General features: G+C 34.8%; 1 protein-coding gene across 1 annotated transcript; it reads right to left on the bottom strand.

Annotated features, from left to right (window-relative positions):
- Positions 1–25: 25 nt before the first annotated feature.
- On the bottom strand, positions 26–2812 carry LOC137717685 (uncharacterized). The gene is made up of 7 exons (XM_068457125.1): positions 2464–2812; positions 2328–2369; positions 1958–2083; positions 1382–1617; positions 588–624; positions 359–416; positions 26–274 (listed from the first exon to the last, which is right to left on the bottom strand). The coding sequence occupies exons 1-7, from the start codon at positions 2614–2616 to the stop codon at positions 195–197; spliced, it is 732 nt and encodes a 243-aa protein (XP_068313226.1). The 5' UTR covers positions 2617–2812; the 3' UTR covers positions 26–194.
- Positions 2813–18016: the final 15204 nt, after the last annotated feature.

Raw genomic sequence — 18016 nt, 5'->3', positions numbered from 1 at the left:
GCGTAAATAATATCGTTTGTTAAAAAAAAAAAAAAAAAAAAAAAAAACTATCGCGAAAGGCGGAAGACTAACCTATTTGGGATTATGTTTTGCCCCGTTACTAATGTAGTGCAGAGGAATGTAGAAGTGCAAGGTTGAATACCGAAACCTTAGCGTGCTTCAACTTCTCCAAAATCTCAGCTTTATCAGCCGGTTCACAAACTCGTGTTCCCCCTCTCTTTCTTTATTGCCTCATACGACGTCATTACCTCTTTAAACTTTGCTTCAGCAGCCTCTGCAACAAAATTTGAAAACCAAACTTCAATGCAAAGCAATGGCATCGGCTTACTGGAATCGGCAATGTGTCAATGATACTCACCCTTATTGTTTTGGTTCTGATCCGGGTGAAACTGCTTCGCCCTGGTCCTAAATGCTGTCTGCAAGAAGGAAGCTATTACTATTGGCGATAGGAGAATATAACATAATACATCCCATCAAACTCTAAACTACCAACATAGTGATTGTCGAGGTCGTAGGATTAAGAGGGGAAAATACTGAGGGAAAAACATATTAGATCTGAACAGTATGCAAAGATTGCAGGGAAATACCTTAATCTCTGCATCCGTGTAAGGTGCCTTTCTAAACCTGTTAAAAAAGAAGTGAAAACGTCAAGTTCATTGTTACTGATCGGATTGAGTGCTCATGCAAACACATGTCCAGCAGACCTGATCTTGAGGACACAAGCAAAATTGCAAAGAGAATCCATCAACATCAAGAATGACCATTACATCTTAAAACAAAAGATATCCGACTTGGCAGGCCAGCAAGATATACACTATAAAAGACGTACAGAAAAGGAGATCACAGGGTTAATCCAACTTTACGGCGTGAAACTTTTATCTCTTACAGAATGTGTAAATCTTGCTTCACTTAAATTGCTTGAATCTAAAAAATATCATTGACAGAGATAGGTTTGGCATCTCGCAACATATTTGCAAACCTCCATGAATTTGAGTATGTGCTATTCCAACACAGGATACCTAATTGTGTGCTGAAGTTCAAACTTATCAAACAAACAACAGAGAATCTAAAAATGCGTACGAATAATCTACTACTTCTAGGAGCTAGCTACTATCAACAAAAATTTAGCCAGCATTGTTAAATGCCACAAGAAGAGAGGGAAATCAGTATGAAAGCTTAGAAGATCCATCCCCCTTCTATTCTTCCAACATAATTATTAAGTTCAATATTTTTATTTTCTTAAAACTTCAGCTGACGGCATGTAAATTCAGATCTGACCCAGACAACTAGACAAAGTCCATAAGAATGCAAAAGTGAGGAAATAGTTTAAGATCAATTTCAATTATGAATGTGATTAGGTCTCGGAAAACACTAACATTACCTGTCAAGGCCTAAAACTGAGTAGTGATGTGATAACAAATAGTTGGCATTTTCTCTGGGAGTTTCCCTGTAGTTACTCCTCCGGTCTTTAAAGGATGTATCAGTCTTCCAATACCAATCCTCTCGCTGGAACTGTTGATGATACCCACCCTGACCGTTTTCCCTCCAGCTCTCGTAGGTTCTTTTGTATTTGCTCCTCTCTCTATTGAACACGCTTTGCATACGCCTAATACGTTCCTACAGATGACAGTAAAATCCATGACAAAAATCCCCATTTGAGTCAAATTAGGAATGTTCCTATAGCGTAAATAAAGGCTTCACATTTTAAGGCAAGCACTAAGAACAAGAATTGGAGTTGAAAATATCAAATTCAGCACCGAGCAGGCTTTTGTGACGCAATGTGGTGACTAGGGAAAACAGCAATCATAGTAAGTGGTCGGAAAACTGCACTCTCAGAGTTAAACTACGAGAGTAGAGCCACTATTTTTAATCAGGTTTTTTACGATCAAGCGTGCTAAATTAACCGAAAGCTGCAGAGAAGAAAATAGAAAAACAACACAGAGGAATTATAACTCACCACCCTCTCCATTTCTTCTTCATACTCCTCTTGCATGCGACGGTTATATCTTTTCCATGCTTCCTCCTGAAAAGATGTCCGGAATGAACTGCCACTTCGTCTCCCCGTTGATGGCGATCTGAACAACTTTTTCATGCAATCACAGACATGATCAACTCCATTAACTACTACTAACATTATAACATACCCAGATATTAATTTCTACATAAAAAAAAAGAATCACTTTTCAATGAGGACTTGCAGGATTGCATCTACATTAACTATGGTTTCTTCAACTCCATTTCAAGCTTTGAATTTTCGGTTCACGAGTAACGAAAAGGTTTCGAATTTACAAAATCGACGATAAACCCATTACTTGTATGATATCTACCTGAGCGTAGACCCAATCAACAGTCCTACGAAGCTGAGAAACCTGCCAAATTCCCACACAATTCTCAATTTCTCTATAAATGCTGCAGATTGGACAACCGAAAACAACATATAGGAATGAAGAGATGTGAACTTACAGCGAGAGTGGTGGCGGTGGCGCCAATTAGACCAAACACCAGAATCCCCCAAATCTTCATGTCTTCCGCTTTTGCCTCGTACGGTCTGCCTGGCGGAGTCCACGGTCCATTCCTATTCCTGCTCCGATCACGGTCGTCGTCGCCGCCGCTCATTTTCCCGGAAATTCTCAAACTTTCGGTATCGAATTCAGCAATTCTTACTCTTTGCAGATTGTAAATGTTCAGGAAACCCAGCAACCATGGTTGGGGTTCTTCTCCTTCTTTTTAGCTCTTCAAAAGCAGAAAGATTGGACTTTTCACGAATTGGCTTTACACCGCCTTTGTATACGACTGTCTCTCGAATTCTCAATGGAAATGGTGTTGGGGACGGACGCCTCATTCAGAGTACCCCAACTCCAATCCTTGCTGATATGGGCCTATTGATTGGTGGCTAGTGGATCATGGCCCAATAAGCCCAACTAATTATTAGTAAGAAAAGGAAAAAAAGTTTTATACGTACTTGGAATTATAAAGTCATGAATCAAAATGATACTTGTTATTTCTAAGATATAAAGTACCTTCTTTGCTTGATATGGTACCTTATTGTTCATGTATTTTTGGCATTTTTTTGCATATATCCCACCTTTTTATTTATTTATTTTGTTACTTTCTTGCATATATTATTGGTACTTTATTCTTATTTTTTCGGGATTGATTATAGTACTTAGTGTTAGATCAGATATACTCTTTGAACTTTATTACAACATATTTGATCGTCAGACGATGATAGAACCAACTGCTATAGCCAAATTCAGAGTTGCTTTCACAATTTGAAGTGGATAAAACTAGCCAAAAAAAAAAAAAAAAAGAAAAAAAAAGAGAATTTGAACGATTAAAATAAACACGTTTAAAAGATTATAAAGACTAAAAATCAAATTGCAAGTCAAGAGGCCGAATCTTGATGACATGGGTGACTATGGGCCGTTTGGCTCATGAGCCCAATAGGCCCAAACTAATTTTCTTCGTCTATCCAGACCGTTAGATATTCGCACCAAAGAGAGAAAAAATAAATAAATTGTAGTAATAGTTCCTTAGTTTTAACTCAATTTGAGCAATGATCCTTCAACTAAAAATTCATTATCATTGATCCCTCAATTTTAATCCAACTGGAGAAATGATCATCAACTTTAATTCAATTAGATCAATGGTCTCTTAACTTTAACTCAATTGAAGCAATGATTATTCCAACATAACTCAATTTACATGTTTCCCGAATCCACGTCTTACAGCAAATATGACATTAAGTTTGGATTTGGAGCTCTATGACCCGTCTTGTCTTGTAACAATTTGCAACAATGTATTGTAAGATTTTATAGTGGATTATGATACTGAATGGTATCATTTGCTTCGAAAAGGTGAATGAACGTGTCACAAAGAACTAGAATGTGGACAAAAGGTTTCTCTAATATCTTTGATGAAATGTGCCTTTTGACTCCCATGTCGTTCACCTGGTTTTGCCTCTTACAATGTAGAAGATGTATTTCTCGTTCTTTGAGAATATTTTGTCTTCTTTCTTGTTAGGAACATAGTATTTTATCTGTCTCAAGTAGCAATCCAAAACTCGCATTTTTGGTGGGAGGAACTTACAAATCCACCTGACATAGTGAGATTTTTGATATTTCTCATACAGGCTATCCTCGCAAGCAGAGAGCTAAAGCTGCTGAGGTTTCCTAATTTGGGAGGGCGGTAAGTAACTGCTGTACATATATATCTTGCCTGTTCTATGAACCTTGAACATGTCAAATGGATAGATATTTTATTTTCATTGTCCATGTCCTTACACCATTCTGCTTTTTAATATTTTGTTTTCTTATTTGATTGGTTTATTGGGATATCAAAACTTTTAGGCCTCGTTTGATAGAGAGGATTAGCTTGGATAATACTATTTTCACTATATTGAAGGCATTTTGAAGGGAGAAATGGATGACAACTTCCTTATTTTGTCTAAGTTGAAGATTACTCATGAATAAAGTTGTCCCTTTCAATCGTACCATTTTTGTGGAGATTATTAGGGGTATCTTTTCTTAATGAGTAACCTTCAACTTGGACAAAATATGAAAGTTTCCGTTTCTTCCTTCAAAATGCCTTAATGTAGTTAATAGTCCTATCCAAGTTTTGTCCTGCCTATCAAACGAGGCCTTAAGGTTTCCCTATGCGAGAGTAATGTCCATATGTATCTTTCCTCTTGGAGGAGGGAAGGACGAACGTTTCAGACGATTCTTCTTATCATTCTACCTTGTCTTGAATTTTTGTCAGGGTTTGCATCGTTGTTTTTATAGACAGAATAACTGACTTATTGTCGTGTTTTCTTTCTGAAGGCTAAATTAAGGAGCACATCCTGGTGGTCTAAGTTTTTTGGTCAGATTAGCTTAGAAGAGAATGATGATGCCGCCAAGAAGTTAAATGATGCAGCAACAAAGATGTCATATGTCTCAAACTGCCAAGTTTTCCACCTCAGGTCATTAAATTGATGACTTGACATTCGACTAAAAAAGACGTCTTGACATAGTAGCCGTTCTGAAGCTGCTTCGTACAGTAATTTCAAATATTTGGACAATCTTTACGACATTCTGTCTAACATTATTCTTTCATATGTTTATTCTTTCATTAAAATTGTTTTGGGAGGTGAAGCATGCATTGGTTTGGTGAGTTGTGAGTGCTCAGATGCGTCGGATAAATAAGTTTTTGTTGAGCCAATGCATTGATGTAATTTGGGATGGAATACAGTTCTTGCGTACCCCAAAGCAGCAAAGCTTCATATTCTTCGAAGCTGTTAATGTAAATGGTAATGGTGTTCAAAGATAAGGTGTACCAAATCCAGTGGGAGACAGGGGCAACCCCATCACATGAGGAAACAAAAAAACCTAGGCTTATGTGTCGCATGTTCGATTTCCATCCTATCCTTTGCTTTGATTATGTTGGTCGTTTTATTAGAAAATTTAGAGAGGTGGTTGTTCCACTTGGGAAATCCGATAAAATTGGAGATGAGAGGAGATGACATCTCCCAATCTATTCTGGACAACAACATCAACAAAGTCTTATCCCACTAAGTGGAGTTGGTTATATGAATCTTAAAACGTCATTGCGTTCGGTTTTGTGTCATTTCTTCTGTTAGATGCAAGTGTTCTAAGTCTTTTCTTAAAGTCTCTTTCTAAGTCTTCCTAGGTCTTCCCCTACCCTTTTAACCCTAAGCATTTGTCTCGTAATCGCATCTACTAACCGGATAGTCTGTAGGTCTTCGTGAATGAGCATCCCAAACTATTTTGGACGACAAGAAAAAAATGGGGTGCTTGGGCTTTTGACGTGAATGAGGGGAGATGAGTTAGGTTTGGATGATAAAATAATAGGATTTCTTTTTGTTACGTGATAATGTTTAGAGGCTTAATATACCTCAATATGAATGTCTTGCCAATTAGTACTGTGACTGGTTACTGTTATGCGATGGAAACAACTTTATTTATATTTTTCTGCTCAAATTACGACCTTGTTCTCGCTCTTAATTAAATGTCATTTTTTCTTCATGCTTAGTACCATCCAGGGATGGTTTTTTTTTGCCAAATTGCCGTGCCATACCGATTTTGTGCCAATCAGTAATGGTACGGTATTGGTAATGGATACCATTACCACGGTATTACCCTACCATACCGTACCGAAAATATAATATAATATATAATTATATAACACATATTTATAATATTCTAATAATTTGAAAATAAAACCCTACAGATGCAGAGTTACAAACTACTCACCCACTCTCTCTCATTTTAGCCGTTCTACTTTTATTCTCTATGCTGGAGACAAAAACTCACCCACTCATCTCAAATTCTCCCATCGAACACTTCTTGTCGAACAGTCTCATCCATCTCATCTTCATCTCTCCCACGACTCTGTCTATCAAGGTTAGTTCTCTAGAGTTAGATAGAAAGAAAAGAAAAAAAATTTAGAAACCCTAAATTGATAAATTGGGGATTTGTAATTGATTTGTTAAATGGAATTAGACTCAATCGATTAGGAATTGCATGACCTTTTGATCGAGTTATCACTTGTCAATGATGCATATCTTTTTTTCTTCTACGCTTTTCTGCTTTTGGGTTGCTAAGTTTGTATAATTTGCTTTGTTGGGTTTAGTTTTGAGGTTTTGGGTGTGAAATGTGAAGGGCGGAGGGATTAGCTTTAGCTGGGTGTGTCCGTGTGTGACAGAAAGGTGTGAGATTTGGAGCTGTGTGGGATGCATGTAGCATGCCTACTATCATTTCATATATAAAAGTGAGATAAATACAGGGAGAGGGAATTTCCTTTTTCCATAATCCAATTGCTTACTTTGATAATGACTTTTTTAAAGGTGATGCATGATTTTGCTTACTTTGAACAACTTTAATTAATTACTTTGATCATGATTTGTTTTATGTTTGCTTTTTAATTGATACAATTGGAATGGGTACTGTTTTTGGTATGATGTGTATACGAATTAGCTTCTACTATATTTGGATATGATGTGTATACGACATAATGTTGTGTTTTATTTTTGGTATTAGGTAAAGATGAAGTCTAGGACTAGCCAATCTCTGTGTGGTTGTACTACTAGTACACCTTCCACCACCCAACCCCAACCTCAACCCCAAACACTTGAAACACAATCTCAACAACAAAATCAAGGAGAAAGGGATGAAAGTGTGGGAAATGGTAAGAGAGATGTGCCCGATGAATATGAAGATGTAAGTGGGTGCGATTGGAGTGTTCGTTACATGCTAAGAGAGTGAAAAGAACCTTAAGTAAAGGGAAATACGCTCATATTGCAAAAAAGACGTTCCGGCCGATCCTGGGACAAATGGGACATCAAGCATAAGACATCACCTTAGAAAAGCTTGTAAAGACTCACCTCTTTATATGAAAGTGGATAATAATCAATGGATCTTAACAAATGAGTCTATGGGCAGTGGATTGGTCCCCCCCACCTTTAACCAAAAAAAACTTGAGTTAAAGGTTGTGATGTTTGTCATTAAGGATGAACAACCATTTAAGGTGGTTGAAGGTAGTGGGTACATTGATATGATGAAAGAGGCTCAACCTCGGTTCAAGATTCCAAATAGGAAGAAAATTGCGGCCGGTGTGTGGGATTTATATGTGTTGGAGAAGTCTAAGTTATTTGAAGCAATGCATAATCAAAGGATAAGTATCACAACCGATATTTGGACATCGGTACAAAACATTAACTACATGGTAGTTACTGCTCACTTTATGGATAGTGAATGAAAGTTGCACAAACGGATCATAAACTTTATAAAGATCACGGGTCATAAGGGAGAAGACATTGGGAAAGTTTTAAAGGTGTGTTTGAACCAATGGGGGATAGAGAAGATCTTTAGCATTACGGTTGATAATGCTTCCGCCAATAATGTTGCGGTTGACTACATGAAAAAGAGGCTAGGGCATCCTTGACTCCTAAAATGGTAGAGGCACTAGTGTGTACTAGTGATTGGCTTAGGGCGGATGAAGTAAACTTCTACAAGGAACCAACGGAAGATATACTTCAATTTTACAAGAAAATGGAAGAAGTGGAAACAAGTAAGATATGATTTAATTTTTTTAGTAAATTTGTTGTTAAATGGTTTTCAACTTTAATTCTTCTTGCTACTAATATGTTTTCTTTGTTTATAATGTAGGCTTGACACAAGCTCAATCTTCTACAAGTTCAATGCCTCCTCCAAAAGCTTCAACATCTCAAACTTGAAGAATTGATCGATGAATTTTACTTTTGGAAGTTTAGTTTCAATTTTCATTTGGTTTGAAAGTTTAACATCTATTTGGATTGTTAACTTCTATTTGTTTTGGTTCGTAACTTCTATTTGGATTGTAAGCTTAATTTTCATCATAAATCTTGATGCATCATTTGAATTATTGTGTGTGTGAATTGTGAATGATGAATAATGGATGAATTTAGGCTACAATGTATGAGATAAAGGTACAATAAAAAAGTTTTTCCCTTGAATTGGGTTAAAAAAGGAAAAACATATTTTGTCACAAAACAAAGTGGCAATTACCATTGTCATACCATGTCAACTGAACTATTTGGCAATACCGAACTTCAATATACTGAAAGTTTGGTATGGTAATGGTAATAGATTTTGCCAAACTGAAAATTTGGTATGGTAATTGATACGGTAACTGTACCGAACCCACCCTACTACCATCACATGATAGAAACCACTCTGTACAATAAAATTTCTCCATCCACTCTAGACTCCTAATTGTAATATTTGATAAACTTTGTAGGCCCAAGCATCATCCACCACTAATATCAACTATATTATCCCAACTTAACCACCTATTACTAGGTGTTGAGTTTTATTACAAAAGGTATTGTTGATATTAGGGTGAAAACTCTTATATATTAGTTGTATATTAATATTATTTTGTTATATAACCGATTTGGGATCCTATTCTCCAATGCGACCCCTCATGAGTGGCTCCACACAAGGTCACAAGGGAAACCAATTCCCACATCAGGAACTGGTCAAGTAATTATACCAAAACTGAAGCCAATCTTTTCGAGAGCCTGGTCGGCCGGTGTTCAGTCTTTGGAGTCAACGCCAATCTTTTTGAAGGCCAATCATTCAGTTGCCTTAAGTTGGAGCTAGCACATCTTTCCAAAAGCCCTCCAGGAAGCATGTTCGACCCTAGTAACTCGGGCTCAGGACGTGTCGAGAGAATAATCTACTCTAATACCATTATAAACTTTATAAGCCCAAGCATGGTCCACCATTATTATTGATATTGTTTCAACTTAACCACCTATTACTAGGTGTAGAGTTTTATCACAAAATGCATCAGTGATATTAAAAGTGAAAATTTCCAAATATTAATTGGTATATTATTATTTGATATGACCAATGTGAGATCTTATTCTCCAACAACATTTCTACACGTACTATCACGAGATGTCATAAACTATCCTATACAAGTTTCCCTTCCATTTGGTTCCAACCTCATTCTGACTCCTTTTTTTTTTTTTTTTTTTTTTTTGGAAAAATGCCATTTTTTTTCACACTCAACTATCACATCACAAGACGCAACGTACCGTATAAAAAATTTTCTCCATCTGATTCCAACCTATTTTCAAGCACACAACGTACGTACGTTACTCAAATGTCATTTTTCCACAACTCTCTTTCCAAGCACACACTGCCACATTGGAGCTAGCCTTAGAAATACATGGTCTTTCCTTCCATTTAGGGTAAAAACACACAACACGCATGGGCCGGCCGGCATGGTTTTGACTGAAGATGAAGACTCAAAGAGCTTGCCCATGACAGAAGATCATTGACTTGAGCGGAGACCAAGTGTGCATGCAATTCATTGCCTGCATGCTACATCTTTGCATCTCTCTCAAATAAATGAAGGGACTAACCGACCAAGCCTAACCTAATCCATGTAAGCTTCAAAGTTTGCGGAGCCTCCAAGTAGCCTTAGAATTTATAACAAAATGGAGGAGAGTACAAAGTAGCTCAAAGATTGTTGGCAATTTCCACACTCGATGGCTTCTTAGTTTAGTAATTTTTCCCATTTGGCTAAAGACAAGTAGAAAACCGTCCACATTTCTTACTGTAAAAGTGCTTGTAATAAAAGCCATATGTAGAATTTGATCATACAAGGCGAGACGTACCACACGCATGCTCCATGATTATATATTTTCGGCAAGAAAAGCCTGCAATACACGTGGGTCAAAAGAGAAATGTCTTCTAACTCTCTAAAAATTTATCAGACAAGCTTCCCATAATTTTCTTGCTTACTTGCAGAAACATCCGACAATGGTACAAACTATATGAAAATGTCCACAGAAGTAGCAGCTTAAAATCGTTATCTCCTTGGAGTTTGCATTTTACTTTTTGACTTCGAACTCCATACGGCTCAAGTGCAGTCACATCCAAATCGCTACCTCCACTGCTTCTGTACTTCATTCCAAACCCTAGTTGATAATTTTGTGCTCTTGAGATAATAAACTTAGTACATGAAATATACGCACGAAATACAACTTCTACATACTTTCTTATATTTTTAATATCAAACGTTACGTACTATTATACGTCTAAAGTCTTTGCTTATGGTGATCATAAGTACAAAACACATCTTGTATTCTTTCACCATATCTATATGTGTCTAAAATGATCATCATCATCAGTTTCAGTATTTTGAAGCTCCAAATCTTTGTATATAAATATGAAAACATATTCTACTTTTGTACAATTTCATTCTTCCCACTGCTATAGCTCATTTTCTGAAATAAGTGATTCATCTTTCCTGCAAGTTACAATTTGACATATATGCAGAAATCTCATAAAAGCATATAAAAAAAAACCATGCACATTTGTGTTATCATTGTGAGAAATGTAGGAATACCTACAAAACACATCATGTACATGTTCTTTCGTATACTCTTAATCAAACAACTAAAAAACTAGTATGCTCTTAATCAAACAACTAAAAAACTAGTATGCTCTTAATCAAACAACTAAAAAACTAGTATACGTATAAAGTCCTTGTCTACGATGAGTCGATAACCTGACCCTTTTTCTACTTATATTACCAATCATTTGGGTCATTTCTAATAATTTTCTAATAATTAAGTGCTAATTAGCAGACGTAACTGCATGAAAAATCTTGCTAATTAAGATAAACAAATTGGCTTGTTTAATCTACGAAATGAGTTACGAGAGAGGTCGAGAAAGATCACAAGATATATAAGATGAAAGTGTGTGTGTGTGTATATATGCTGCATCTGCATGAGGGCATATCAGTGAGAGTAACGTGGGAGCCATGCTGGTTGTCACTGAGCATATATTGGGGTCTTTTCTGAGTATACGTCCAAACTCACACAAATTTCGGTCAGAGCTTTTAGACAAAGGACCTCTATCATCTTGTACTACAAAACCACGTGCCCCCTACCCTTTCACTCCTCTCTTTTACCCACTTATTATATCCCTGTTTCTCTGTTTCCCTCACACACATATGCTATAGTCCCCCATAATTTGAAACTAGTTGCTACCTTAATGTGGTTGAATCGAACACCTTAAGGACATTATCAATGGATAAGCCAAGTTGCTGGCCCAAAATAATGGAAAAAACTTTGTTACTAGGGGCCACTAGACCGCACTCGTCACAATCAGGTTTCGCCAAGTATATTCCTACGGGCATTCTACAAAACCATCTTTATTTGGAGAGAATTTTCGATGTTACCATCATATTGTCACATAGTGTTATCATTTTGTTTATGTTATTTATGATGCGCATGTACATAATTTTATTAATAGTATACCAAGAACGTTAATATAAGAGACAAATTAATAACATCATGTGACAGTGTAACAATATAAGCTAAATATTGTACTTAAGACACTAACTTATATTACTCACATTTATTGTTACACAAATTAAAAACAGTGAGTGTATATGAATCCATGACTTCTTTTGCCACTAACCTTTCAAGGCACATAATCTTCCAGGGTTGGAATTGAGCAGAGTGACTTCTGTTAGTAAAATTTTCTATTATATCTGTAGACCCAAATTGAAATGGGTAAAACTAAAGTACTACTTGTTACCATCAAATGTGCCGTTCGGTAGGAATGGGGAAGAAGCATCGTAATAGGTAAAGAACAACTTTGTTAATTAGAAAGCATTCAACTGACAAATTCCGAAAGGTGCGTACGTAATAATTTTTGTTTAAGTATCACAAGCACAACTCACGCAGAGTAATATTATATTCGTGTTATAATAAGGATGAATGACATAATTAATATGTTCCAATTCTAGATTATATTAATAAAAAAATTATGGTTATATATATATATGTATATATAAGTGAAACAATAATGCTACGTGCCTATGTACGAGATTCACAAATAAAATTGCTCAACATACTATAAACACTTTATATATTTTTAAAGCGACTACAATACGCAGTGGCAGAGCCAGTATGGGATCATTGGTTGTCCTTAACCATAATAACCTCAAAAACCCCATGTATATTTGTTTGTATATATAATATAGTATAGGGTAAAGTATCGATTTAGTCCTTAAACTATCATCTCAGTGAAAATTAGGTCTCTGAATTATTTTTTTCGGTAAAATAAGTCCCTAAAATCATTAAAATTTGCTAATTTCATCCCTACTGTTATATTCAAAGCTATTTTATCCAATTTTTCATCAACTTAAGTCACTTGACACACTTTAGAGTATAATAACGTTATTTTCTCGCCTATAAACCCTTAACATTTAATATGAGTTGCGAACCTAACGTCTAATTTACCCTCCAAAGTTAACTTCATACACTATTTCTTTATGGAAAATTACCAATCTACCCTCAAATGTGTATCACATGCAAGTAACGTGACTTAAATTAACGAAAAATTGAATATAGTAGCTTCGAATCTAATATTGGGATGTAATTGACAGATTTTTATAATTTGAAGACTGATTTTTCTGAAGAAAAAAATAGTTTAGGGATCTAATTTTCACTCAGGTGATAATTCAGGGACTAAATTGGAAATTCACCCTATTGTATATGAATTTATAAACAGTTAAGGCAAACTAAATTATAACATTCTCTTCCTACTTCTTCTATTTTCTTCTATCATATTTGTCTTCCTTTTCTTTTTTCTTGTATGAAATACTTCAGTTGAAAAGCCTTAACAATTTTCAACATTACTCCATAGTATCCTACATCAACCCTTGACAAGCCTCTATAAATAATAGTAGTTGTTGACATATGTTAGGCATAAACTTTCAGTATATATTGACAAGTGCCTAGTAGGTGCTTGAAGGCCATTCAGTGAAGCTTTTTGGTTGATATTATGACCTCATTATTTGAAAATCCTAACTACGCCACTGATAATGCGTTAATTATAATTCAATCATTATCTAACAATCAGATATAATTATATGAATACCTATATTTTATACAATCACCATTTAGTCATCGAGATGATAATTGTATTAAATAACTAAACTAAATTAAAGTAAATTGCACATTGAAAAAAAATCTCTCAAGTAGTCAAAGACAAACTCATATCCCTGTCGTGCGAAGTGAGAGCACGACTTTGGCCTCTCAAGAAAAACAAGAGAAAAACGCACTTCTAAAGAAATTAGAAATATAAATAAAATTCAAGTACAATCAACTTCCCAAGGTCTCATCCAGCAGAAACTGGGTTTTTGGCATTTTACAAAACCGCGTTAATTCATCACTATCTAGTTCGTTTTCAGGCAGCTCAGCATGATGGTTACTATTTCAAAAATTAAATTAATTTCTTAGATGAATAATTAAATTTTTTTTTTTGGGTATGTGGTCTATTTAAATAAAATATAAATATTAAACTCACGAGTTGTAGTTTTAGATTATTTTGCTAAGACGGAATGTGGAAAATAATTGCAGAATCAAGAACAAATCTTGCAATTGAGCTGTACATCACTCTATAACGCGTGTGATGATGCTAAACAAAACAAGCTTAATTGGATGGAAAATAAACCACACACCAACCCCTTTCCGTCACTGCCCTTTAATCACTTGTTTTAAATAATCAATCTAGCTAATCTGCTGCTTTTTGTTGTATTAGTGTTGACGTATAACTTTTCTGCAAGTCAAAATTAAATTTGCACTTAAATATTTAGGTTAAAACAAAAGCCATCGGAGAAAAGGTTGAAATATAGCTAAAAACAGATCCAAATAAAGTAATTCACTTGGTTTTTGCTCCTAATTCGCTAGTTCATCTCCTCCCTTGGTTGATTCAATCGCGAGACTAACTAGTCGAAGAGTGGAAGTGCTATGGTTTTTTTTTTTTTTTTGGAACAAAAGAAGTGCTATTGTTTAAAAACAGGAAAATAATTAGCATCTTCTTGTAAGGAAGTCACTTAACATTAAGATGTTAACAGATTGTTTTGTGTTGTTGTTGTTGTTGCATTTTTTTTTTTTTTTTTTTTTTAAAAGGAACCAGTTGATGGTTTCGTTACGTCAGTTTCCCATTCTAGAGGCCAGAAGGACTTACAGAGACATTTCAACCTCCTTAACCACCATTGTATAATCACCAGTGTCAGAAATAGAACATAAAAATTGACAGACGGTTGATGAAATGAAATCATGCAAATGTAAGAATAAATAGATTTCCTAATGAAGGATCGGGCACGTGTGAATTTGAATCTCTATGATCATTACCGATAGCTATATAAGTCAATCCTTAAAACGAATAAGCAAGCAGTGGCAGCTAGCTAGCTCTATAAATAAATAAATTAATTAGTAGTGTTTAGTTGAGATATAGGATAAGACTTCAGTTGGTTCTCAGAAACTCATCCAGAATACAAGGCAAGTCGTATTTTTTAAAATGAACTTTAACGAAAAACTCCCAGTACTGTTTATTTTAACGAAAAATCATATTTTTATATTAAAAGGTCAATTCTGATATTATTCACTTTACCTTTTATTTTGTCTTTATCGTTAAAAACTCAAAATTTTCAAAACCTTTTCATTAGTTTTCTTTTTTTTAAATGGGTGTCGGAGTTTCCGAGAAGGGTCAAAGATTCGTTACCAATTAACACTAACTCTAATACTATCGTTAACTTAATCAGTTATATAGTCCAATAAGTGTGGGGCTGATTTTATGCACACACACAAAAAAATACCGATGCGATTGATTGAAAAAATATTTATTATACAAGAAATTTAACTTTACGAGATTTTTAAGGTGAGAGATAATGCTTTAAAACTGAGAAGGGAGAAGGCAATCGAAAATGGCTAAGTGACTAAGATGAACAACTTACATGAAATAAATTTATTAGACTAAACCCGATTTAATAAGCATTGTCATTTGAATTTTTTTTATACACAATGATACATTATTAGACTAAATATCGCGTTACAGTAAACATGTTCCATAAGATAGGACCCATATATCATTTGGATTTGACCATGATACTGATCGCCCATTTCCGAACCCTACACACTTTCTAGTGAGATTCTCATTTCTCATCAACAAGACAAGTAGGCAACAATATCAGCAATAAGGAGATGCCCATGGACCACCCGAGGTCCGAATTGAAAACCCAACACGTGGCAACAGTCCTCAACCAGAAACTTTTCTCTAGCATTTGTGCACCTATGGACCACCTAGATAGGTTGTGCTAACCTTTGGATATAATGGCTGTATGGAGAAAATATTGATCATGGGGGTGGCTGGCATGGCATCATATGTCAAGCTTTGCAGAGTGCTCTCTATCTCTCTGAGAAATGAAAACAAAGAGAACTCACAAGCAAGTCCCAAATGTTCCCAAATTGGGTGACCAGATTTGAGGGTCTGCGGAAGTAGAATAGACTTCATGGGTTCCATGATTGACTACAACTACTTAGGACACTGTAAATAACAGTAATATTTCACAACCTCTTCTCCAAAGGTGCAATCATGCAAATATATCAAATTTTCTTTTTCTAGGTTACGAAATACCAAACCGACTTATATGTAACATGGGGCGTGACAATTTTTTTTTTATATTATGTTATTTGATATTCTACACTACTTTCATAAATTTCTAGGGTTAGTTATGTTATTTGATATTTTACACTATTCAAATTTATAATAAGATAATTCAAACTCAGATGTAAAGTAACATACATTATTATAGCCAGTAAACATACATCTGCATCTTTGGGAGATATTTGAGTTTAATAAAAAAATAGAATCATACTTATTATCACTTCAAAAAGACAAATCTTGCTCATAAGAAATATAAATAAGCCATTGATTTAAATAGTATGTTTTTGAAACAACACAACATTGCAAATTTGAGTTCGAATCCCCCCCCTCGTGCAATTTAGTTTAAAGTATAAAAGCATATCCAAGAATTACTATAACATTTTGCTCATTTAGTTAGTAAACAATGCAAATTTTAGCTAGCTTATTTACCTTGCATTTCAAGCAATATTTTCTGTTTTAACGAACTTTGAATGTATAAACTGAAAACATAACTTTACTCCTACCGCAAAACTTAACGTGGTTACATATCCCTACCATAAGACACTTGATTGTATATTATAAAATTGAAAACTAAAAAACTTGGTTAACTAGAAGTCGATGACGCAAAAGACATTGGTAATTGAAAATAGAGGGATGTTCGCTTTCAGACCAAAAGAGATGACGGTAGCGTGTCGGTGCTTCACTGGAAGTCAGAGTTGAGTGCCTTCTCTCTTGGACATCCAATAATCCCAGAGATTTTTCAGTGTGATGAGAACACGAATAGTATATCATGTGTTATAATACAAATTGTAAGATATGTGTGTTAAAAAGTTAATAACTTAAAAAATAAAAAATTTCACTACTTATATAAAAACACATAATGTGCCACTCATATTCTGATCACAATGAAAAATTTCTCCCAATAACCCTATCCACCTATAACAACAACTAAAAATATATTATTTAATTAATTAAACAATATGTAAAAAATTGCAGCAAAAGGTACCAGTTATGCGTAGTCATTATTCTCTTCATTTGTATGTAATTTAGCTGCATGAATATGAATTATTATGAGCTATTTTTCTTGATCTCTCATCTTCTTCTACTTTTCTTTAAAAAAAATGAAAAACTTGTTCAAAAAAAAAAAAAACCAAAAAGATGGATAAGAATTTTAGTTTGCGTTTAAATAAGATGGATTTGTAACAATTTTGTATATGTTATATTTACGGGTGCAAGTGTACGAAAATTTTATAATGCTCAGGTATATATGGGATGAAACAGTAAATTAGATAATTAAATTTACAAAATTAAATTTTTGCAGTTTTAATTTGACAGAAAATACTTGTGCATTTTATACACTTTTTTAAGCCCGAAATTATGATTCGGTACCAAACCCTAGTATAATATAAGAATCTATGCTTATATCTCGGAAGCAGCACTTCTAAATGACACATTAACACTTAGCTGGAGCTGTTGTATACACAAATTAATTATAAGTGGATATCAGTACGTACGTGCAAAATTTTAATAATAATGTCAATAACCATAAAGCGACTTGTACTTATAATTATACCTAATTAACAAAAAATGCTAGTACTTATAGTATGATTACTAATTATAATTGTTTTATATTATGAGAAGTGTTATTGGCACTCAAAAAGTCTCATTCTACACTCCTCACAAATATATTTTTCTTTCAAAATATAGAAAGTTTGGAGTGTAGAATGAGATTTTTGAAGTGCCAATAACAATTCCCTATATTATTCTCATCTAAAAATATGTATATAATATGTAAACACTGGTCAAAGAATCATCACCGTCAATTCATTATTCATAGTGTCGGACTAGTGTCTTTCCCGTTTGTTCCCTCCTGTATCCTGAGCCTCTTGAGGCTCCCTATTTATATGCATGCAGCGTTCTATTTTCCACAAAGCAAACCCTCCTTCCTTACGGACCAAGTCGACCAACTTCTCTACTCTCTCTCTCTCTCTCTCTCTCTCTCTCTCAAAGCTTTTTAAGAA

This window comes from Pyrus communis, chromosome 15 (genome assembly GCF_963583255.1).
Source record: "Pyrus communis chromosome 15, drPyrComm1.1, whole genome shotgun sequence".
Lineage (NCBI taxonomy): Eukaryota > Viridiplantae > Streptophyta > Magnoliopsida > Rosales > Rosaceae > Pyrus > Pyrus communis.
This window is presented reverse-complemented; position numbering and strand designations above follow the sequence as displayed.

What these genes read in the sequence shown, in the direction of transcription:
- LOC137717685 (XM_068457125.1), bottom strand. Translation starts at nt 2,616, where the DNA reads ATGAGCGGCGGCGACGACGACCGTGATCGGAGCAGGAATAGGAATGGA. An exon ending in CCACCGCCACCACTCTCGCT is followed by an intron (nt 2,370 to 2,463) that starts GTAAGTTCACAT and finishes GGAATTTGGCAG; the next exon opens with GTTTCTCAGCTTCGTAGGAC. An exon ending in TCAGTTTTAGGCCTTGACAG is followed by an intron (nt 625 to 1,381) that starts GTAATGTTAGTG and finishes CTTTTTTAACAG; the next exon opens with GTTTAGAAAGGCACCTTACA.